The sequence below is a fragment of the Lethenteron reissneri genome, chromosome 21 (genome assembly GCF_015708825.2).
Source record: "Lethenteron reissneri isolate LAM-NWPU_2019-01 chromosome 21, ASM1570882v1, whole genome shotgun sequence".
Classification (NCBI taxonomy): Eukaryota; Metazoa; Chordata; class Hyperoartia; order Petromyzontiformes; family Petromyzontidae; genus Lethenteron; species Lethenteron reissneri.
In genome coordinates, this window is record NC_083799.1 from 10,643,437 (window position 1) to 10,666,763 (window position 23,327).

The following is a 23,327-nucleotide window of genomic DNA, read 5'->3' on the forward strand; positions in this document are numbered from 1 at the left end:
TGCTTCGTGATTTTCCCGATGTTTTTAGCAAACACAAATTCGATGTTGGGTGCACTAATCTATTGAAACACCACATTGATACGGGGGATTCCGCTCCCATTCGGCAAAATCCGTTCCGATTAATTCCGGCAGAGAAGGAACATGTCCGGTTGGCAGTGAATGACATGCTTGCCGCAGACATTGTGGCTCCCTCCAACAGCCCATGGGGTGCGCCCATTGTGCTTGTTAAAAAACATGATGGCAGCTTGAGGTTTTGTGTGGATTTTCGGAAGCTTAACAAGGTTTCGCTGGCGGACGCGTATCCACTCCCTCGCATGGACGAGTCGCTCGATGCCTTGGCGGGGGCACGGTATTTTTCTACCTTGGACCTTTTGTCAGGGTTTTGGCAACTGCCCTTGGATGACGCTTCCAAACCTAAGACCGCGTTCCGTACGCCACAGGGCCTTTATCAGTTCAACCGGTTGCCCATGGGATTGCACTCAGCTCCAGCGACGTTCCAGAGATTGATGGAACTGGTCCTCGCTGGCCTGCAGTGGGACTCTTGTCTTATATATCTGGACGACGTGATTATTTTCAGCCGTACGTTTGAGGAACATCTGGACAGACTGCGGGCTGTATTTCTCAGAGTGCGATCGGCTAATCTTAAATTTAAGCCTCAGAAATGTTTCCTGTTGCGTGAATCGGTGCGGTACCTCGGCCACGTTGTCAGTTCTACGGGTATAGCCACCGATCCTGCTAAAACTGACTGTGTAAGGTCGTGGCCCACGCCCACGTCTGTGGGGGAAGTCCGCAGCTTTATAGGCTTTGCGTCCTATTACCGCCGGTTTGTTGAGTGGTTTGCGACGATCGCCAAACCCCTTCATGCTCTGACGGCTAAGGGGGCTAAATTCCATTGGGGGGAAGAGGAAGACAGGGCGTTCAGGGCGCTTCGCGATGCCCTTGTCCGAGCTCCTCCCTTGTGCTATCCCGATTTCACGTTGCCCTTCATCCTGGACACCGATGCCAGCAATACCGGCATCGGCGCGGTGCTTTCGCAGGTTGTCAACGGGGTCGAACGGGTCGTTGCCTACGGCAGTAGAGTCCTGTCTCCGGCAGAGCAACGTTATTGCGTCACCCGCCGTGAACTGCTCGCTATTGTCGTGTTTGTTCAACAATATCGACCGTACCTGTACGGTAGGCATTTTACGGTTCGTTCCGATCACGCCGCGCTACAGTATGCGTTGAAAATAGACCAGCCGTCCGGCCAGCTGTCACGTTGGCTTGAGGTCCTACAGGACTACACGTTCACGGTGGTGTACCGGAAGGGGACACAACATTTGAACGCGGATGGCTTGTCACGCCTTCCTCCGGGTGATGGGTGCGCGTGTTTTATGGGCTCGGGGAGATGCAAATCGGCCACGAGTACCGCTCCGGCTTCTCCCTTGGCAGCGGCAGCAGGGGTGGTTGATAGGGAACCTGTCGCCGAGGGGGACTCGCAGGGGTTGGTCGCTCGCGACTCACTCCTCGATCTGCCTCTGGACGAATGGGGACGGTTCCAGATGGAAGACAATTCCCTCCTCAGGTTACGCCGTCGTGCGGAGAGAGGGGGAGATTGTCAGGAAAGGGTAGGTACTGTCAGGTTGCGGGAGGGTCTCCTCATGTCATGGGACGCCAGCTCGGGGCGTTACAGAATCGTCGTCCCCACCGCTCTGCGGGGCAGGGCCGTGTGGGCGGCGCACGAACGCGTCCTGCATTTAGGTATTCACAAAACGCTCGCTACACTGCAATTGGATTTTTTTTGGCCGGGAATGGCGCGCGATGTCGCCGACCTTTTGAATAGTTGCACACAGTGTGCGCGGCGGAAACACCCGGCTAGGGCGGCTTGCCCACCCCTTCAGTCCATTCAGGTGTCCCGGGTTAATGAGTTGGTGGCTCTTGACATTCTGGGTCCCTTCCCTGTCACCGCTCGGGGAAATAAGTACCTGCTGGTTGGGGTTGAATATTTCACCCGTTGGCCTATGGCCTGGCCCCTCCCCAACCAGTCGGCAGCAGCCATTGCGGAGGCGTTTCTCCAGGGCTACGTCCTGGATAAGGGTGCCCCGGAACGGCTGCTAACCGACCAGGGAAAGAACTTTTCGTCCAATCTCCTGCGGGAGGTTTGTGACCTTTTGTGCACACAGAAGGTCCGGACTTCCCCCTACCACCCGCAGACCGATGGTATGGTCGAACGTCTACACCGGACCATTACCTCTATGTTGTGTCATCAGGTAGACGACACACAGTTGGATTGGGACCTGAGGATTCCCGGAGTTCTGGCCGCATATAGGTTAGCGCCTCACGCGGCCACGGGCTATTCGCCCTTCTACTTAATGTACGGCAGGGAAGTCGACCCCCCCGTGGAGGTGCAATTGCGGGTCCAGTCTGCGGCTTCTCGCTCGAAACTGTCCGAACACGCTCAGTTCAATATTCGGAAGTTGGTCGAGGCGAGGGTGGCCGCGCAGGAAAATTCCAGGGCAAGGCAACGGGCCAATGAGCGTCTGTATGATCGCCGGGTTACGGTGTATAAATGGGCGGTAGGGGATAAGGCGTGGCTGCACTGCCCGCAGGTGCCGCTGTCAACATCATCGAAATTGCTGCGGCCCTGGCGGGGGCCGGTCGACATTGTTCGGGTCGTTCGGGACCAGTGTGTTAGGGTCGCGTGTGGACGGCGTTCTTGGTACGTGCACCCCTCGCGCCTGAAGCCCTATGTCGCACCACGCACTCACACACCTTCATCTCGCAGGGGCCGGCCGCGTGACGTGTCCGGCAGGTTGGGGGAGGGGCCTCGTGACCCCCTTGTTGTTCCAAAACCCCCTGCCACTCTTTCGGATGCTGCAGGTGTGAGTCCACCTAGGGTGGTCTCGCCAGAGGAGCGGGAAGCGAGCCGGCCGCCTGTCCAGCAGGAAGACGGCTCGCGGGCTGTGTCCCCGGGGCCTCGAAACGTGCCGGACGCCCGTCATCTGGCCCCTCCTGACCCTCCGCAAGGAACGCTGGCTTCTGGCGATGGACCCGCCACACGGACTCGTTCGAAGGGTCTCAGGTTCTCCTGAGACCTGTCGCAGACACACTGCCTCCTCACGGGGCCTGGGTGTTCGAGTCACCTTGTTCGTTGGTGTGGTGTGTCCGCGGTGTTCTTGTGTACAGGGGGGTTGGGGTAAATTATCGGGGATAGTTGTGTTGTTGTTGTTCTGTTGTTGTTATTGTTGTGTTGAGGCTCACGCATTGTTATTGTCGTGTTCAGAATTCCTGGTTCGCGAGTTAGGGTTGGGATGTGGATAGTGATGCAGCCGGGACGGCTGCGTGCTGTATAGGGGGGGGTGATGTGGTGGTCAAGGTTGACACCAAGGTTGACACAGGTCACACAGGTCACACAAGCTAGGGGAGAGGTACGTACCGGTCTGGACCGGCCCGGATTGACAGGGACGAGAGGTGGTTGGAACGGCTCTGAGGGGAGGGGGCTGGCGAGAGCCAGGGCCCGAGACACCCCCGCCCCTCAGAGAGAGGGGATATATAAGACGGCTCCCGGAGAGCGGAGGGGTCGATCGGAGGAGAAGCTGAAGGAGGAGAGCCGGAGATCCTGGACCCCCAAGCCTCAAGGATGCCGCCCCGCTGGAACTGAGTGGGCTGAGTAGCTGTAGGCTAGGGAAGAGAGTAGCTGAGTAGCTGTAGGCTAGGGAAGAGAGTAGCTGAGTAGCTGTAGGCTAGGGACGAGAGTAACAGAGTAGCTGGAGGCTAGGGAAGGAGAGAAATGAGAATAGAGCCGGAGGCTGTACCTCCCTAGGTTGTGTGTGTGGGACTGTCTCCCCAGTGAGTCCTGAGGACTAGTGTTATCGGAATAAAAGCGTGTGGCCTCTACGAAGTGTCGGTCTCATTCAAGAATACTACACATCGGACACCAATTAACAAAAAACTGCTAAATCGCTGCGGCATTGGGGTGCGGTGCAATCATACTCAGCATCGTCATCAAAAACACCTCCATCCTCACCATCATCGACAGCCACTGTGGTTTCATCATCGATTACATGAGTAACACCTCTCTTTTGGGAACTCACCAGCAGTCCATTTTTTTTTCTCTCTGGGAAAACTTGACACCTGTTATGGAATTGTGGAATTTCCACCACAGACCCCTAGCAGATTCCCCTTGCCCCGGCCTTCAGCTACGCTTGGCTGGCAAGATGGGAGTGGGCTCATTCTTTACCAATCCTGCCTACTCTTTAATTGCTAAAGTTTGTCCTCGCTGGTTAATGGATCGCAGCCCACCTGTTGATATTTGTCTGACAATAATGCTTTTACATGGAATGTATGTATGTATAACTTCTTTCGCACCACCGTACGTAGACAACCGTGCTAATCGGAGGTGTGCGAGAAGGACAACAAACTAAACACAAATAAGTTGTAAAGAAATTCGTTTCCAATCTAGATTTAGAAGTGCATAGCTCCAGTGTTTAATGTTGGAAGGAAGAGCGTTCCAGACGGGCCGCAACAGCACATCTGAAAGTGCTCGATGTAGGGACCTCTCTTTGTTCGATGGCTCGCCAAAAGCCGCTTTGAAGATGACCAGAGTTCGCGTGATGGTTTTTGCTCTTTGACGAGATCAGCAAAGTGTCATGGTTCATTTGTGGTAAGCACTTTGCGTATAATGAGTGAGACCTTATAACGGGCCATTAAACGTTCTTTGGAGTGTTTTACAGTACAGTATATGCATTGAGTGCTGGATGTTTGAATTTTCTCACTATGCACCGAATCATTACAGAGTCAATGTGACGATATACATCCTTGAGATCTTCTGTGCACATTATACACTGGAAACGTAACCTTTTTTTCCCAGAATTATTTAGTAACCATTGTTGCATCAACACCCTCCACCAATGGGCAGTCCACTTCAGGGACATTTACACGAAGTTGGCGAATGTCGAAGAGCCAAGCAATCAACCCAGGCTGCGATGAAATCTCTCGTGTACACGTCTCTAACTTACAAAACTCCAGTAGAACTCATAAGTTGCTACATATGAAACCACTTCTCATTTCTGTGAAGACAGCTGCAGCAGAGTGCACGCATCCCGGTTAAAATGTCTCTGACAATGGTCATTTGTCTGCTCGTTTTGTACAAGACTTCAGGTAAACATGTTTTACACTTATTTGAAAATTAAATATGTGAGTGTGTAATTGATTTGTTGTTATTTTTAATAATAATAAAAATTAGATGTGTTAACATAATTCGTTAAAATTCACTACAATTTTTAAGAATTTTCCAAATTGAATTCAAAGAAAGTTTGAACGGATGTGTATTTAGTTTCAAGCCCTTCTATTTGAGTAATACAGCAGTTATGTCAACGTTAGAGGTAAGTTTATGGAAAATAAAAAAGCTAATGTTAATTTACGCACTATTTTAATAACTTGTTCTCAGTTTTGTTTCCGTGTCTTGTAAGTGCATGCCGGAAAATATAATAGAGTAATTCAACAATATGCCTGCTGTATACAGACGCTCCACAAAACGTAATTTTACGCAACCCATCGTCCACAAGTGATTCTAGGAGCTCATGTTATCAGCCACAATGGGTATTTTGTGTGATGCATTATATAGTTTTACACAGTGAGGTCCCTTTGCCCGTGGACATCTGGCGATTTCTCCAGCGTTGGTTCAAGCAGAACTGACTCCTGATGAAATGTTGCATGTCGAGACCGGTCCACAGTGTGTGCGTGTAGTGAACCAATGCTGCTGATAAGATTGGCTCCCAGATGGTCGTGTGGCGGATGGGTTGCATAACAAGAATATATGTTGTATTGTTTATGCGGGGGACGGTGTGATAGAGGCATATAGTCTGAATTTAAACTTTGTTGTGTCGGTTTTTTGTGTTTTATTTGCTTTTTATTGAACGCAAATAATTTCTTTTCACAGGTCTGATAAATGGTTTAAACGTGTCGGTGGCTCAGTCGAAACTATCCGTGAGTGAAGGTTCAAAGACAACCTTAATGTGCATTGTAAAGGAAGCTGGAAATTATTATTTATCCGTCAACTGGCATAAATGCCCAAAACTCAGTAACAACTGTGCCAGCGCATCCCGTGTAGGTGGAAGAGATCAGATTTGGTATAAAAAAGATTATCCCTCCTCTTCACATGGTGGTAGATTGATCTGGAAGACCGACGGAAACGTGTTTAATTTGACTTTCATGGAGGTTCTCAATGGAACTGCAGGGAACTACTGCTGCTTAGCACAAACATGGTATCGCATAGCACTGGGACCTATTTGGCACTACTATAAAGAAAGTAAAGCCATGGTGGAGCTGCTTGTCATCAATCACACCAAATCAAGTAAGATGTTACATAATGGAAACATTTTACATCAGAGTTTACATTCCTGTATAGGCGTAAATTTATTTTTTCCAAATGAACGTCGCTACCAATATTCTTAGGTTTTTTCGGTTAAGTCAGAGCTACTCACGTAGCTCTGTTTAAAAAAAAAGCCATCGTGTTGCTTCATCCTTTTTATTGTGTTGCTGCCACTTCTACTTGATGAGGAAGTCAACGATTGTTGACCTATGGAGACACTCGCCTCTGCTCAGGGCTGTTAGGAGATAAGCAGGAAATCACGTTTATGTTTTTTGTAGTTTGATGTACTTAAACCTTTTCATAGCGTAGAAAATGTTGTCTGTGCTCGATTGTAACATACGTTTGAATATAGTGGGGACATGTTCAATTCAAATTCGTGTGTGTTTCTCCTCCCCCACAGCCCATGGCTCTTCCATCCCAGGTAATAAGGCCAAATGTGTTTTTGAGCCTGAACAACACCGATCTGAACTTACAGTTTACGTTATAGCTCTCTCTCTCAAAGATACTCCAATAAGAATTACACTTTCCTGTAAAGTTGTGTTGATATTAAGGAGTGACATTATTCAAAATCGGTCAAATTGATCAAAAGGTTGCATAAAACCTGGAGACAAACACAGAGCAATAACGACTATTTGTAAATATCATATTTTTACCGCCCTTTTATTAAAGTCTGTTCACCATTCGGGTAATTTTATGCAGTCTTAGCTTATGCTTGGGTGTTCCTGTCTGCACAGCTCAAAGGAAATCCCTTTATTGATAATGACTGTAAATTAATTAGCAGCACAACTCGCCAATTTTATTTTTGCTTAAAAAACGTTGCGTCTTTTTGGCACAAATATTCAAGAAAATCTTCCACTCAAAGGACGTATTACCACTGAACCATGGAAAACACGGTTCACTGCTATGCCATTCTGCATGAATTTAATGGAAACTGGGCATAAAGCGTGCAAACAACATGACTCTGATATTTAATTTACTGTATGTGTATAATTTTACGATCGCTTTCTCCACAAGTGTAGACAAATTAGGTGAATACATCTTTATCCACTGTATTTTCAAATTATTTTTCAATGTGTTTCCCAAATGTTATGAAGTGGAGATAATTATTTGAAAGCCACTCCGCTATCCAAAGTGGGATTCAAATGTAACGGATTATTTTATCAATTTTATGGGGGTTGAAATAGCTTTGTATGCTCTGAACTTATACTGGGTTTTAACCGTAATATCTAATTTCCCTGTGTGTCATACCCATCATGGGGACTTTAAGATAAAGACTCTTCATACGACACAAATTGTGAGTCCATAAACTGCAAGCACTGTCATTCTCTATAAATGGAATATATTGTATGAGGTGAACGTTACATTAGTTATTGACTTAAAGCTGTCGTGACTGCAGGAATTCTTATGCTTTGGATCTTTCGGTAAAGTCACGTAGATAGGTTCAAATAAAATAACAAAAAAGAAGACAAAAAAACTACGACGTTTAGATCGCAACAATAATTGTGTTGCGATCGATACGTCGTAGTTTATTTTTTTATTTTTTGTAATTTTCTTTGACTACGTGACTTTACCGAAACACCCAAAGAATACGTTACATTACTGTTTCCAAACATCTTGTTGGAGGTCATGTATGATTATAAGGACACACTTTTTATGCAAAATCTCTCTTCTGACAGGTATGGGGTGATATGGGAGGATACGCTAACTTTTTATGGTCAAAAATTTTTTTTTTTAATAACACCCACATTTGGTCCGTGTACAAAATGTATTATTTGAAGGAAGTAAGTCCCAGTATGCGTGAGGTAGCATAGTAGATTTGAAGCTTTCGTGACTGCAAGGATTCATATTCTTATGGTTTTTTTTCGGTAAAGTCACGTAGGTAAAAAATTAAAATTAAACTTTTATTACTTTTATTAATTTTAATTTTTTACCCACGTGACTTTACCGAAAAAACCTAAGAATTGGTAGCATAGTGGTTATCGCACTGCACTATTACGCTGATCATTGTCAAGCATGGCTAACATCAGTGGCGAATGAAATCTGAACTCGCCCCGAGTACCCTCCCCCCCAAACAACCCACGCTGGTCGGTATCGTGAAATAAAGAAACTCCCATAACTGATAAGGTGAGGGGAAGCATTCATCCTCGAGTGCGTTGACAATGAGCTGTAAAGTACACTAGTTCCCAGTATTGTATAATATATATTGGAATGGAGAAATAGTGCAGATGGTTATTGCACTGCAGTATGAATCCGGAATCCTGAATTTGATTCCCAGCCAAAGCTACTATGAGTAACGAATGATATCTGAAGCAGTTCTGGGCTTCCCCCAACCACGTTCTCTAACTGGCACTGACCAGCAGGCTGAAATATGGTGAAAGAAAACTTCTATGACGTCATGGCATAGGGAAACTTTCATCCAATAATGGATTGGCGAAGTGCTGAATTGTATTTATTATGTACATTGGTTGACTCTCCAAGTATATGTGTATTGTTCTTGCTCACAAATACCTTATAAACAAAAAAACAATGCTGTTGCTGGTGTAAGTGAAACATCTGTGCATTACTTAATAAAATAAATTTCCCATATCGCAGTGATCATGATTTGTGTAGGAGTGGTGCTGCTGCTTCTGCTATTGATTGTCGCCCCCATTGTTGGATTCAAACTTTGGTTCCGCAAGAAGCATCACCGTGGTGAGTGCCTGCATTCGGAGTCATGCCAGATTGGGTCTGTTAAACACTAGTCGCTAAAATACCCTAAAAATAATTTGCACTGCAAAGCTAGTTACAGTGACTTCCCTATAGGAACTCAACATAAACTACACTATACTGAGACACCAAGGTAGGGCAGACATGGTCTGGATGGTCTGTACTGACAGAGGTTAATACTGCAAGAGGGGTTAGAAAAGGAAAGGTGGTGTCAATTAAATGTCAGCTCATTCACACTTTGGCAATATTTGGAAACATGGCACATTGGCAATATTTGGAAACATGTAAGCAGCCTCTAAGCAGCCTGTGGAAAATCAGCTGAGATAAGCAAGAACACACCTCAAAATAGATAACATCCTAACATATATGTAATCTACACACCCTTACCAGTATGTCAGTAATGAAATGTAGTTAATGCACCTAATACGGTAAAACATGTATGCTTCTAGAGATATGTGAATCACTGTACACACGACCAGAAGTTTCAACCATGTCTTGAGAATTAAATTAGTTTAAGGTTATACTGTTTTTATATCTGATATATCTATATATCATATATAAAAACAGTATATCAAACATGCATATCCTTGAATATATAGATATATTATATACAAATCATATATAAAACATATTTACACATAGTGAGTGTAAAGCAAATTCCTGTTTTCAGGATTACATTTGTAGTGGGTCCAACTGAGTCGCAGACGTTCCTTTTAGAGGTAACACTTTTATTTGTAACACCTTAACACAAAGGGGTAATTGCCCCTTCACCAGACTACGGCGAGTTACTGCTACAAAGGGTCGATCCCTCACTCGGGTCTCCGACCACGTGGTTGCCTCGTAGGACGGAGAGCTTCAGCTTGGGACGTAGAGTTTCCCGCTTGTAGGTGTTGAGCTTCCAGCTTGTAGGTGTTGAGCTTCCAGCTTGTAGATGTTGAGTTTCCAGCTTGTAGATGTTGAGCTTCAAGTTTGTAGATGTTGAGCTTCCAGCTTGTAGATGTTGAGCTTCCAGCTTGTAGATGTTGAGCTTCCAGCTTGTAGGTGTTGAGCTTCCAGCTTGTAGATGTTGAGCTTCCAGCTTGTAGATGTTGAGCTTCCAGCTTGTAGATGTTGAGCTTCAAGTTTGTAGATGTTGAGCTTCCAGCTTGTAGATGTTGAGCTTCATGTTTGTAGATGTTGAGCTTCCAGCTTGTTGATGTTGAGCTTCCAGCTTGTAGATGTTGGGCTTCCAGCTTGTAGACATAGAGCTTCCAGCTTGTAGGTGTTGAGCTTCCAGCTTGTAGATGTTGAGCTTCCAGCTTGTAGATGTTGAGCTTCAAGTTTGTAGATGTTGAGCTTCCAGCTTGTAGATGTTGAGCTTCCAGCTTGTTGATGTTGAGCTTCCAGCTTGTAGATGTTGGGCTTCCAGCTTGTAGACATAGAGCTTCCAGCTTTTAGGTGTTGAGCTTCCAGCTTGTAGAATACAGCGACTCTGGTCCCTCTCAGGGAACCACCTTATATCCCTCTCCGGTCGGGGCCGCTCCGCTCTCGGCCCCACCCGCCTTCTTGAACATTCTCGTTCCCTCTCGATCCTTCTCAAGAGCTCTCTCCGGGCACGTGATCATCCACTAGTCCCCCACCTGGAGCACCCTGTGTGGACAGACCCGATCACGTGTCTACGGGGTCAACCAGAGTGCCACGACCCGGGGCAACCCTGCCCCTGGGCTGACACTCACCCCCTCCCCCTCAGGGGAGCCCCCACCACACGCCGTGCGTGGTGCCCGCACTATCCCAGTGCTCCCCAAGCCCCGCTAGGGCTGGTTTTACACACAGCCACCCACACGGTGCTGTCCACGATGTAGAAACATCGAACGGCATGACCCGGCACCATACAGTGACATCCCCGATGTCACTACACATTGAATGTATATTTTAATCTGCTCTACGTCTTCAATTATGCTTGTTTGAATACCACAGTTCATGACAGTCAAACAAAAACATCAATTTTTGTTAAATCGTATCACGTGTTGTCTTGAAGTGCACTCCAGACCCAAACTATCGTGGCCTCAATTATACATCTCAGAACTATTGCTAAATTGTTAAATACTGTACGTATCGTAAATGCTATACTTCCTCAGGGAACCATCACACTACCATTTTTAAAACAATGAGAATTGTCGTGGCGAATATAGATTACAGAATAAATAAGCAATGTTTCCATCGCATATCCATCCCTCCACGTAAACATGCATTAAGTGTAGGTTGGATGAAGGATGGATGGATGCGGCCTCCATGCGCCATGTTTGGTTGTGAGGGTCGTTTGATCATACTTCACCATTCTGGTCAATATGGGTTGGTGAACTGAGGGGCCCAGGACCAGTTCGGATATCACTCACCACCGTTCATTTGGTGCCGGGTATCGGACTCGTGTCACTGGGTTAATTCATAGCGCAGTGCACAAACCACGGTGCCACTGCTTGCTCCGTTAACATAATCGTTTTCAGCGACGTCTATCCACTATTGGATGAATATCTCGCCTGTCGTAACCCCTCAAGGCGGTTGATTGATGGCACAAGTCCATGTTGCTCTCACGCGACTCAAGTTTGTAAATGACAGGAAAACCCATTCCAACAGAACCCTCTCCGTATATGGGGCTCTCAGAGGTATATAGCAAGTGAATATTGATGACTATTGTACTGATGAGTCTAAATAAGAATGAAACCAGTCTAAAGTTGTGCCTCATGTCTTGTTACATTTGCAGACAAACAAGTCGGTCAACAAACAACTTGCCAGGTCAGTTGAATATAAATATGGTGTAACAGTCACACTCTCATGTTCATTTTTTAGGCATTGGTTGTTTTTGCACTAATCCTGGCTAATGCATATAGATCTATGGCCAGTATGTACAGTGTGTTTTACTGGTAGGAACATCCTGATTACACCAGCCCACAGGGGATTATTGTGTCCGTCGTGCAGGGAGGGGCTGGGTGGGGAGGGTAGGGAGGGGCTGGGTGGGGAGGGGCTGGGTGGGGGGTGGGAGGGGTGGGGCTGGGTGGGGAGGGGCTGGTCACCTTGTGGTGCCCTTATAAAACTCAACGTTTAACCTACTCACGCCGGCTTGTGCCCACCCTCACAGTCGGGCATATTTGCGGAATACACCACGCCGCCGTTGACCCTGGCCATTGACCGAGCAACCCAACGTTCCTACCAGCTCCCTCCGCAGGAATGTGTTATGAGATACAATGAGTCTACTTGCGAAGGCGAGATGTTACCTGCCTCGCCTTTTCTGCAGGAGGTCGTGTGTATATTTGGAGTGTGCATGCTCTCCCTTGGATTCTTCTCCGGGTTGTTCGGTTTTTCCTTCCACATTTAGAATCAACTTGCGTTTAGAGTACAGTGGTACCCCGGAGATCGAACTTAATTCGTTCCAGAAGGCCATTCGAACACCGATTTGTTCGAACATCGACTTAATTTCCCCCATAAGAATGAATATAAATGACATTAATTGGTTCCAGACACAAGAAATCTCTCATTATAAAGCATTTTACACGAAGTTTACAGTAATTACATGCATAAAATCATGCAAAAAAAACAATAAACACAATAAATAAATGGAATAAATGAATAAATATATGGAATAAATGAACATTGAACTTCACTTTACATGTAGTAAGGAGAGTTGATGGCTTGAGTGGAAGGTGAGGAGGTGGTGGTAAAACCTTTGTCTGGGCAAGCGTCCTGCACGCTGACTATACGCGTCTCAGCCGTACAGGTTCTTTCAAGTCGTAATTGCCCGTTCGACCTCCGAATTTCGTTCGGTTTCCGGGACGAAAAAATGTTCGGAAATATCGTTCGAACACCGATTTGTTCGAGCTCTGGTGCGTTCGACCTCCGCGGTTCTACTGTATTTGGCTGCTCTAAATGTCCACATGATACGCCACTTCGTTGAGCTATCATTTGTGGCCAGGTCGCTTATGAAAAATACGTAGTTCAGTGGGCCTTACCTGGTAAAATAAAATTCGTTTAGTTTAGTTTTATCTGTGCCCATTGAAGGACGTATGCTGGAACTTACTACATGAAATTTGAATAACAAGCAGTATTTTGTTAACAATATTTTAATATGGTACTTACGGTAACTGAACCAATCCTTGACTGGAATCCTTAAAACAAAATATATTGTGCTGTATCAGCTAATATATCCATGCTTGAGCTGTGATTAAAAGTATGACAATAAATGCCAATTCCACACAAACTCATGTTCAGCACGTCAATTCTGCACCTATTTTAAGCATTTTTAAACTATCTACAAAAATCTGTGATGGAGGCTCACATGCATATTTAAGTTGACAATGATGGTATGAAGACAATATTGATGGTGATAAATTAGGATTACGATAATTATTGATAAATTAAAATGATGGTAATAACGAAGGATGGCGGTGATTGTTATTGTTTAAATCTTACTTACAGGCTGACGAAGACAATCAAGATAACATCAACTATGCTGAGCTGGATATGCGTGTTCTTGGAAGGTGCCAGGAAGCCCCGAAAGTAACAGTGAACCAAGAGTCAAGCGGCTTGTATGCTCGAGTGTATGAGAAGTCACACACAGGAGCTTACTGATAACTAAATGGAGGCATCTCGTCAGCTGCAGGATACGTGCCGTCTCGCAATTGTAGCCTTTGCATGGCAAAAGGGGCACGTCATGTATACGCAACTTTAATTTGCATAATTAACCAACAAATATTTCCACAATTGGTCTCGACCTTAACATATGATTCCATATTGATACTCTGCGATGTGTCACTGTCAACTTCTTTCCAAGTGATTTTATTAACATTTTGAAGGCAGATATGATGTCATACCTAATTCTAACAGTCGGCATTATTTTTTACCTTTCTATCTCTACCTGATGTCATTGACGAATGTCAAGTTTGTTTTTTACTTTACGTCATCCCAGCAATATTCCTTCCTGCCTGTCACCCTTCACTGAGAAGGCTACAACCAGAACCTGCAAAACTACACCTTCTGAAAAACTAGAAATCCTCATCGGGACTCAGAGAACTTCATTGAAAAGTTTCCATAATGACTGTTTATCGTTTAATATAAAAACATCGGCTAGTCGTTTACATTCTTACCTATGATTGCAATAACGACAGCAATTGCATCACATTCTCCTGCATGATAAATGAATAGTACATAAGATTAGTAAACACTGAAGCTGTTCTTTTATTGAGGAAAAGCTGTCGAATGAGGCCGTGAATGAATAACAATTGCTTTATACAGCATCGTTCAATAAAACTGTAATGAGAGCCTATGTCCGGCTCACGTGGTGATCGGCTCTGCCGGTCCTGCTCTACAGCCAATGGGGGGAGAGCCTGGGAGCATGGCCCCGGCGTGATCGAGTCGAGGGATGTCAGCTAGGATGATTGGTTCTGCTGGTCTTGGCCTCAGCCAATGGGAAGACAAGTCAGGGGTGTGGTCCCGGGAGTTGATGGGGAATCTGGAACATTCAGCGCAGGCTATTAAGGATTGGCTGGAGCGTACCACGTGACCCAGGCATTAAATAAGGGAAGAGCCGAGGGACACGGGGTCAGACGAGGAACAAAGAGAGAGAGGGGCCACGCGTGAGCGGGGCTCCGAGTGCCACGTGGCGGTGCGTCTCTTGCGATCTGTCTGCCCACTTCCCGTTGCCTGCCAGCAACGGGGAGTGCTTGTGAACTGAGATAAGTAAATAAAAGGACCGATTCCACAAGCCGTCTCCAAGAGTATTATTACAAAATGTCGCATGTGGTGGCATCACCCAGCGGTAGCGCATCCACCGCTTGCTGCAAAGGTTTGTGGTTCAAATCCCATAGGCCGCCCAGGTCAATACTTCTGGTGAATAAACCGCTGCTTCACTGTGGATGTAAAATATCTCGTGACATCATTTGAAACCTTTTTGGCATTGTGTGCTGACGTCATGGACCAAATCTCAATTTATTTTTAAAAAGATTACCCACGTTACTCAAATGTCTCAATTGGAATCACACATAGCAATCATCGCCACCTACGAGCAGACTAATTCCCACTTGCAGGCCAGTGCTATGTCATCTCATGCCGCAGAGGGACAGCTGGCCTTTGAATATTTGAGATGAGATGTCAGTTGCTTTGAGTGAGTGAAGCATATAATTTCCATATTACAGTACATGCTTATAAAATTATTGCACGTGCTCTCCAATGGCACCACTTGATGGTGTCATCAGCACTCGCTAGCTCCGTATTGGGTAGCATTCTTGCACTCCACACATCTGACGTCTGTATTGGAGCTGTACATCTGAGGGCTGCACACCACTGCAAGCAGAAGTAACAATGATAACATTGATCCTGCACTCACAATACATGCATTGCATCATGTTCACCTGAACAAATTTACAATTAAATGGAGTTTTCCGTCGGTTATTTTACTCCATGTTTAACGACACCCCTGCATTGTTCCATGCCATACAATTGTATTAATTTCAGTAAAGCACATGTCAAGAGTCCAGAACACAGAGTGCACTACAATAATGCTCCACATCCCATTATACGAAGACCTACATAGTAAACAGTGTCCTGTTGACTTGCAATCCTCAGCAACCATTACACCAGGTAAAAGTAAATACATTATGCAAGGGTTCTCTAAGCATCATACATTGCACACTGATCTTGTTTAATTTTATTAAACTAGCTGTACGATTTACTAAAATAGCTGCATGACTTACATTCCAATGTGGTCTGTTATCTTTATTTCTATTGGACTATGTCAGACAGCCGTAGGAATATTGCTATTAATCACAATATGATGTCAGGTCCTGATGTAAATACGTGGCCATGCAATGGTTCTGTGTATAAAAAACACAAACCTGAATGTACACGCCACACCATGCATGCCTTAACGTCTTAACCAAATGAAACAATCTTGTCTCAATTTCATCACGCTCTGAATGGGCTGTTTGGATTTTAAAGCCTAGCTTAAGTATTTCTAATACATCATTAACTTGCTTTTGTCAATGTCCTCATGTTTATCGCAAACCCGTTGTATATGGAGTGTCCTCAAGTGCGTTGAGTCTGGGTACCATTTCCCATAGTACAATTGTTATTTAACATACCCTTTTTAAGTATTTTATATACGTCTTTTACGTGTTACTGTATGGGTCAGAGAGTTGGAATTTTACGAGGCAAATAGAAAATAAACGTAAGGTCTTTTGAATACAGGTACACGCTAAGGATAATTGGAATGTGTGGCTATATAGGATACACAACCTGGCAATTCGTAATATAACATGGCAAAATAACTTGTACATGTAATTATAAAGCGGAAGCAACGAGTATGTGTATTCTTTGGAATCTATAATGTAAAAGAGAGAGAGGCTTCACGAGACAGATATTGGAGTGGGAACCCAAAGGATGGCAACAAAGAAGACCAAAAAGCCAATTGGTGGGACACTGTGAGAGGATATTGAAGGTCACGTGTCGAGTTTCAGCCACTGTGGTGTCCATCAAAATAAGTTATGATGACACGGTGCGGTGGCATCAATTAGCATTGGCTATGATGACCTGTGGACTCTTTTTGTTTTAGAACCTGTATGCATTATGATCCGAGTGAAGTGATTGTTTTACACACAAGGTTTTGGTGCTGCTGGTGTGTTTGTAGGACTTTTATGATGTGGAATCCCTTGAAATGAAAACTATCACCTCTCCAAAATCAGGACTCTCACACTCTAGAGCAAACAATCGATCAACAGACAGACATCACGATAATATTCCGGACGAGGCCCGCTACCTCACGAACCCCAACCATGTTTAGAAACGTTTACAAGTTCTCTGTGTCTCGCCAAAGCTTAATCAGAGGTTGGCATACCGTGCCAGACTGGGACCAACAAGTACATGTTAGCTTAGCAAAACAAAATTTTACATGGCACTGTTATGGTAAATTGAATATAGACGCGTTGTTTGATGTTATAGCTCGAGAGGATGACGTTGACATTTTTACCATCAGATACCGTCACTCAACCATTTTAATGAGATAAACAAGCATTCGTTTGAAAGTTTCCATTTTTTCCATCTGCTCCGCACCTACTGCATTCACATCTTACCACAGCAGCTCGAACAATCGGGATGAATGATCTTGTCCTTCCCATAACCCGGCATGCAGTGTGCATCTTTAAACTTGTACAACGAGCCTCCAATGAGATATATGGATGGCAGAGTTTCCAGGAAGCGCACTATCCTCTCCTGCTTCTTGAAAAACGACTCGACAATATTACTAGCCTGGGGTGCAAGAACGAACACATTTGTGAATGTCAATTAGGTAATCCATTCGAAGCCTTCAGTGTAATCGATGTCTTCGATACCTAAAAGATTCATTGACGTTATTTTGGAGCTTGTTAATTGGGTGTGTATTGTTTCGCATGATGAAAGTCGTGTCAAATTTCTTCATACAATTAATTAGCAAAGGGAATTCAAATACGCAGGTTAAGCAGTATTACATGACTTTTTCAAATATAAAATACAAACCTCTTTTTCTCTGAGGTTTAAGGAGACTTCACATTTCTTCATAGAAAGACCATCGCATGTCTTCAGCCAGTTTTTGCCGTAAGGATCAACTTGGGGAAAAGCACAAAGACCACAGCATCTGTTTCCAAGTTGCAAGGCCTCACTAATAAAAAAAAAACTCGTTTATAGGTGTAAGGTTCATGTGTCATATAAAAAGCAATGCTCTGTTAAAAGGCTACTATGTTTGTACATTTCTAGAACATATTATTTCTAAAGAGATGTTCAATAAAAGTGCAATTAACAGACAATTTACATTGGGTGGCTCGATTGTTAGAGCACATGATTCACAATCGGAAGGACGTGAAATTCAAAAGCCATTTGGAGATCGACTAATTTTTTCAACCATCCAGAATTCCTAGAATGAGTACTCCGAAGCAAATCAACAATTCTCATTCTATGAAGATTCCGTGCTATCATAAGAAGGTGTAATTTTCACAATTGGATCAAGGCTATGAATGGTAGCTGAGCCCTACCCCATGGTTGCTTGGGCCAGGAAACCACTATGGCTTTTCAGTGTAAGGCCCATTATCTACATTGGCACACATTTTATATTGCAAACAAGGAAATTTTTTTACGGTTCATAAATGTACACAAAATAGAGCACAGAAAAATAAAAATCTACCATACAATACACCATTAAATGACTTAATTGTATATGGTTATACCGCTCTAAGTTCCGAAAAAATGTATACGGCACCAAACTCCGTGTAATGTGTACAGTGCTTGGTGTTACATACTTCTGTATACATTACTAAGTAACGATTTACATAGAATTTAGTAATTTGTTCATCTGCTACTGAATGACGGTCTCCTTATGCTGGTCAGTGTGGGTCGGTGAAGTGGGTGGACCAGGAACAGTTCAGATATGACTAATTATGTAAGACAGCCAAATTAATACGTTTAAAAACATTATAAAGAGTAGCTCAATGGGAAAACGTAGTCCCTAACTCTCTTGAGTTGTCCCTAACTCTCTTGAGTTAGGGACATTTATCGGCATAATTGCTCAATACCAGTGTATCGTAGGTACATAATGTAAGCAACTATGGCAGAAGCACAGCCACTGTGGGTGTCGTGGGCGTTCACACACCCTCACAACGTTTAGATATGGCCACGGGACACCCACAAAATTGTGTACCCCTGGTCAGCACACAAATGCATTCCCACAGTTAGCACACAAATGCACAGTCAAATAGCATTAGCAAATGATGTATCACTCTTTATCTGTCCTCTAACCAATAACCAGTCGGAATCTGATCGCGGGTAGGACACCCAAAACGTCCAAGGTGTGGCTGTGGTGTCGAGTGTTGCGAACCGACAAAGGAGATCTCCAGCAGGTACTGCCGGCCCACGTCGCGGTACACAATGGACTGACACACGAGCATGGGCCGCACCACCTTGCAGTACAGCCGGCGAAGGAGGCCATTGAGCACCACCACCAGCTGGTCCAGCACCAGATTGTTGTTGTATCCTGTGCAGCTTGAGGCATAGTAATTCACCAGAAAGGTGTGCGCCATCTGCACCTCGCGATACGCTGCAGTAGGTACAATGACATGGCAGGGGGCTGCTTAAGCGTATATGTTGTATGTTGAGCTTATTTCGCACCGTACGTAGCCAATTGTTTGGCCAATTATGTCTTATATGAGAGGAAATTGAACTGACTGGGGAAAACACATGCACACAAGGGAGGACACTCGAGACATACACAATTTGCTTGTCAGAAACCTACTTGTATATATGTATGTCGAATTTCTTTCACATTGTACATAGCCAACCGTGCTCATCAGAAGTTCGGGGGGAAGGTCACCAAACTAAACACAAAGAGCACTTATAAAGAAATGAGTTTTCAATCTAGATTTAAAAGTGCATAGCTCCAGCGGCTTCCTAATATCGGAAGGAAGAGCATTCCAGACGGCAGCAGAAACGCATCTGAAAGCGTGTGATGCGGTGACCGTCTTTGTTCGATAGCTTGCCAAAAGCCGCATCGAGGATGACTGGAAGCCACTGCAAGGATGCCCATGTTCATGTTTATGCAAAATTGATTATTGCCGCAGAGAAGTTAACTTGTTGGTCAGCATGTGGTAATAAGGTGTATTTTGTGCATCTTTCAGAAACTGAAAAGTAAATTCCGAATCACTTATCGTGATGTAAATGTAACATTGTGAGAGGATGTCTCCGATTTTGTCCATCAGTGATCTTCCTTACTTTCGATCACAAAACAGTAACGTACCGTAGACTATGAAGCTCAGTGAGACTCTCATAAGGGTGTGGGTTTCTTTCTCTTTGTAAGACAGAACGCACTGGTAAGGACCTGACATGTTGGGCAACATTCCATGCAGAATGAGCCAAGTGCCTTCATGTTTTTCTTTAGTATTTTCTCCTGTAAAGGACATTGTACAATGAAATGGAAAAACACGGAAGAAAAAACACTTGACTGAATAACAAAATGACGTACTATTATGCATCAAAAGAAATACTGTCAAATTTGAATGAACGTGGATATCAAAACGTTATTTTCCATTCGTAATTTGTTAGGTAACAGTGTGCTAGAGAAAAGAGGTGGCAAAAATTGGTGTGACTTATGGGAAGCTTAAGTGCAGTTGAACAAAGACGCAAATTTCTATTTTTACATTTCAATATCACTTATTTGAAACGCACACGTGTGAACATGGTGTATACTGCCGTGGAAAACAGCTGGAAAGACCTGGAACGAGACGTCCATTTGGGCCACCCCACGCCACATGGAACTCTTCATAATGATTCTCCTGCTGCTCTTCTCGAAGGCAGTGGATGAGCGGGCTCCTTCCATGCACACGCACATACACATTCACTTTGGGAAGGTGGGCGTTCAATAAATAGTTAATATTGGCTCATTTTGACAAAGACTTCATGTCCATCACACGTTATATCAAATGAGCTTCATTTGTATAAGTAGTGCAGCATATACCAAGATAATTATCTAATAACTGAGGCTCCAACATAGTGTTATGCAAATAAACATAAATATTAATTTTTGTGTTCACAAGGACTCATTTCAATATCGTGTCATATTATTATTTTGATGGAGAGTCATTTGAGCGGCCATATTAATTATATTTTTTTTGTATCATTTGGATGGATGACCAGCACTCACACAGGTTGTCATCGGCATCGGTGGCCTGCGCTTTGTTGTCAGTAGCAGAGGGCAGTGGATCAAAATCCGTAGTTGTGCTGTATTTCAATGCTCCCACCTCTAATCATCTATTCTCCCCACCTTCACCAACACACACTTACCCGCTTAATGAAGTATGGTAAACCCCTACGAGCCTTATTGCATGGGAAGACCCTCATCCAGTGGTGGATAGACATATCTATATATATTCAAATTCATAAAAGGCATCAATTTACTCCTACGAGAGGTGGTATTTATATCAGTAACTTTAATTAAACAAGCAGAATTTACCCAAGTTAAATTTTCATACGCAGCAATGTGGACTATAAATGCATGGTGTTGATAACTTAACTACATGGATGTACACGTTTTTTTCAGAAGCAATATATGTAAATGTGTGATAATGTGTTGCTGTACTGCCAATAAAATATCCCACACAACTTAAAAATGTCACATACCAATGTCTACAGACATGTCCCATGATGGTGTGATTTTAATAAGTGCTGAGCTCAATGTTTACCTTTCAGCTATAAGGTTGAGATACTGTATTAACCTCTTCCCTACTGATCCACTACAGTACGCATTTTACCTGATTTGTGTTCTCTCCCATAGATGGACTTGTGCCCTACACTCAGAGGGCCGGCTTGTATTTGGGGCTCGGCTAGCTGTCCATTGTCTGTGTATACGCAACAACAACAAAAAAATCACAAAAATTACAGGCCCACTTCTTAATGCAACGCAAATCCACATTACGTGGCAGTACAAGTTAAAGCAGCACAAATATTCTCGTACTTATTTGAATGAGAATCATCTTTGTTAAAATGCAAATTGGAAAACAACTTGTGTGACTGACCATTACAGCATTATGAGCAGAATAAAATGTTTAAAACACCTTCAAATTAAATAATGCCCTTTATTTATCCAGATAAACGTTACGAAGTCGTAAGAAGGTTTGGCAACATCTATTATTGGGTGTTTGTGGGACATCTTCATGTCTGTTTTAATATGAACACCCTCATAGTAAAAATTATTTACTCAACTCCTGAGATCCTACATTTTTATCTTCACTGCAGAGACGTACATGTAAAAGGTATTTGTTCATTTACACAGATGTATGTGCTTGCATGTATACAGAATATACCTAGGTGAAGGTTTATACCTTGATTTAGAAAATCACGTTTGTAAACAAATGTATTTTACGCGTTTACCATGTAGTCATAACTTTCTGCCAAATGTACTCAATTTTCAAACACATAAAAGTCACTCAGCTAAGCATGGCTTAGTTATTGGGGTTTTGAACCATAAACTATGGGAAGCTTATATTCAATCTTGATTTAAAGCTTGCAGGAATCCATACTCTTTAGTTATTTCGGTAAAGTCACGTAGGTAGAAAAAATAATAGATCACGGCGTTTCGATCGCAACACAAGCAACCGTCATCAGGTGAGACAAACACAGCAGGATAACTGCTGACGCAGGAAAAATTATAATAAAGATTAAGTGAATAAAGAAACCACGACGTTTAGATCGCAACACAAGCGGTCGTCATCAGGAATAGGGGGGTTAGCCTCTATGGGAAGTTTTACAATATTATTTAGAACATTAGTGATGATGTCCATTAAAATGCTGAACAATAATTTACAGCCATTTGTAAAACTATTGCTGGATAAAGTCCTTCCAGGAATCATGCCAGGAATCGAACTCAGCTCATCAACTTTCACCTCTGCACCACCACCGACTCTGAGCAATACATAACGGTAAGGCATTAAAGCAACTGAATTATATGTACTGTATTTCAACCAAGAATCATATTTAGTTAAGTACTGGCTTGATTTATAAGGAATAATTGCACTTTTAGACAACGTGCAAATACATCTTTAAGGCCGGGATCCTTGTATTGTTGAATCCCAAGACACTTAGAAAGTGACACACCCTCGTTGTTAGCGTTTATACAGCAGTTATTTTGCAACGTTTGTATAAATCATGCAATTGCACAAGAAAGGTTTCCCTTACAGTCCCATGTGTGTGTTTTTGCAGCCAAGGCATACAGACTTGTGTTCTGGATGTTGATTAAACGACCTTGATCCCGTCGTTAATGTCCTGTATGGTTTATCATGAAGTGAACTAGACTTGACACGACCTACACCCGTTAACGGTCAAAAGCACACAGCAGCGTTTACCTAATTGCACGTTAATAACAATCCACAATTAATTTCAGGAAAATAATTATATATACGTGACACAATTATTATTATGCATTTGTATATCATGCATGATCGTGTTATCACAATAATGCAAATAAAATATTTTTTTAAAGCAAAACATGTTAAATAACATCCGTTATTTGGATGGCATTTGCAGAAGACATCACAATGTTACAACGATACTGTGTGACAATGTGATTATCTGCAGTGCAGTGCGTCATTATTTGCCTGTAGCTGCCAACAGCTCTGCCCCCGTGGCCACTGCAAACAGCAGCAGAACCATGATCCCTGGGGCCCTTGGTGGGACCCTTGGGGTCTGGGTTGGCCCAGCCAGGGTTTTCTGGGCCCTCATGGTGCCGGTCTAA

The 23,327-nt window shown here is 43.8% G+C and overlaps 2 protein-coding genes across 8 annotated transcripts; one reads left to right on the plus strand and one right to left on the minus strand.

The window, feature by feature from the left end:
* Positions 1-4,329: 4,329 nt before the first annotated feature.
* Positions 4,330-14,481, plus strand: LOC133345222 (uncharacterized). Of its 2 annotated transcripts, XM_061555789.1 has the most exons (7): positions 4,330-5,136; positions 5,918-6,331; positions 6,750-6,770; positions 7,617-7,643; positions 8,942-9,040; positions 11,796-11,827; positions 13,505-14,481. In XM_061555789.1, exons 1-7 carry the CDS (start codon positions 5,088-5,090, stop codon positions 13,655-13,657), a joined length of 795 nt encoding a protein of 264 aa, XP_061411773.1. In that variant the 5' UTR covers positions 4,330-5,087; the 3' UTR covers positions 13,658-14,481. The 2 variants fall into 2 exon arrangements, with proteins under 2 accessions (XP_061411773.1, XP_061411774.1); XM_061555790.1 differs by lacking the exons at positions 7,617-7,643; positions 8,942-9,040.
* On the minus strand, positions 9,777-23,327 carry LOC133345220 (zona pellucida-binding protein 2-like). Of its 6 annotated transcripts, XR_009755422.1 has the most exons (10): positions 23,191-23,327; positions 22,772-22,898; positions 21,349-21,435; positions 20,313-20,410; positions 19,839-19,988; positions 18,924-19,142; positions 17,573-17,661; positions 17,152-17,326; positions 15,778-15,897; positions 14,937-15,367 (listed from the first exon to the last, which is right to left on the minus strand). XR_009755422.1 is itself a non-coding variant. In XM_061555786.1 (9 exons), exons 1-9 carry the CDS (start codon positions 23,312-23,314, stop codon positions 10,656-10,658), a joined length of 1,098 nt encoding a protein of 365 aa, XP_061411770.1. In that variant the 5' UTR covers positions 23,315-23,327; the 3' UTR covers positions 9,777-10,655. The 6 variants fall into 6 exon arrangements, 5 of the variants coding, with proteins under 5 accessions (XP_061411770.1, XP_061411771.1, XP_061411769.1 ...); XM_061555786.1 differs by lacking the exons at positions 14,937-15,367; positions 15,778-15,897 and adding an exon at positions 9,777-10,684; XM_061555787.1 differs by lacking the exon at positions 15,778-15,897 and having other exon boundaries at positions 14,486-15,367; positions 22,838-22,898.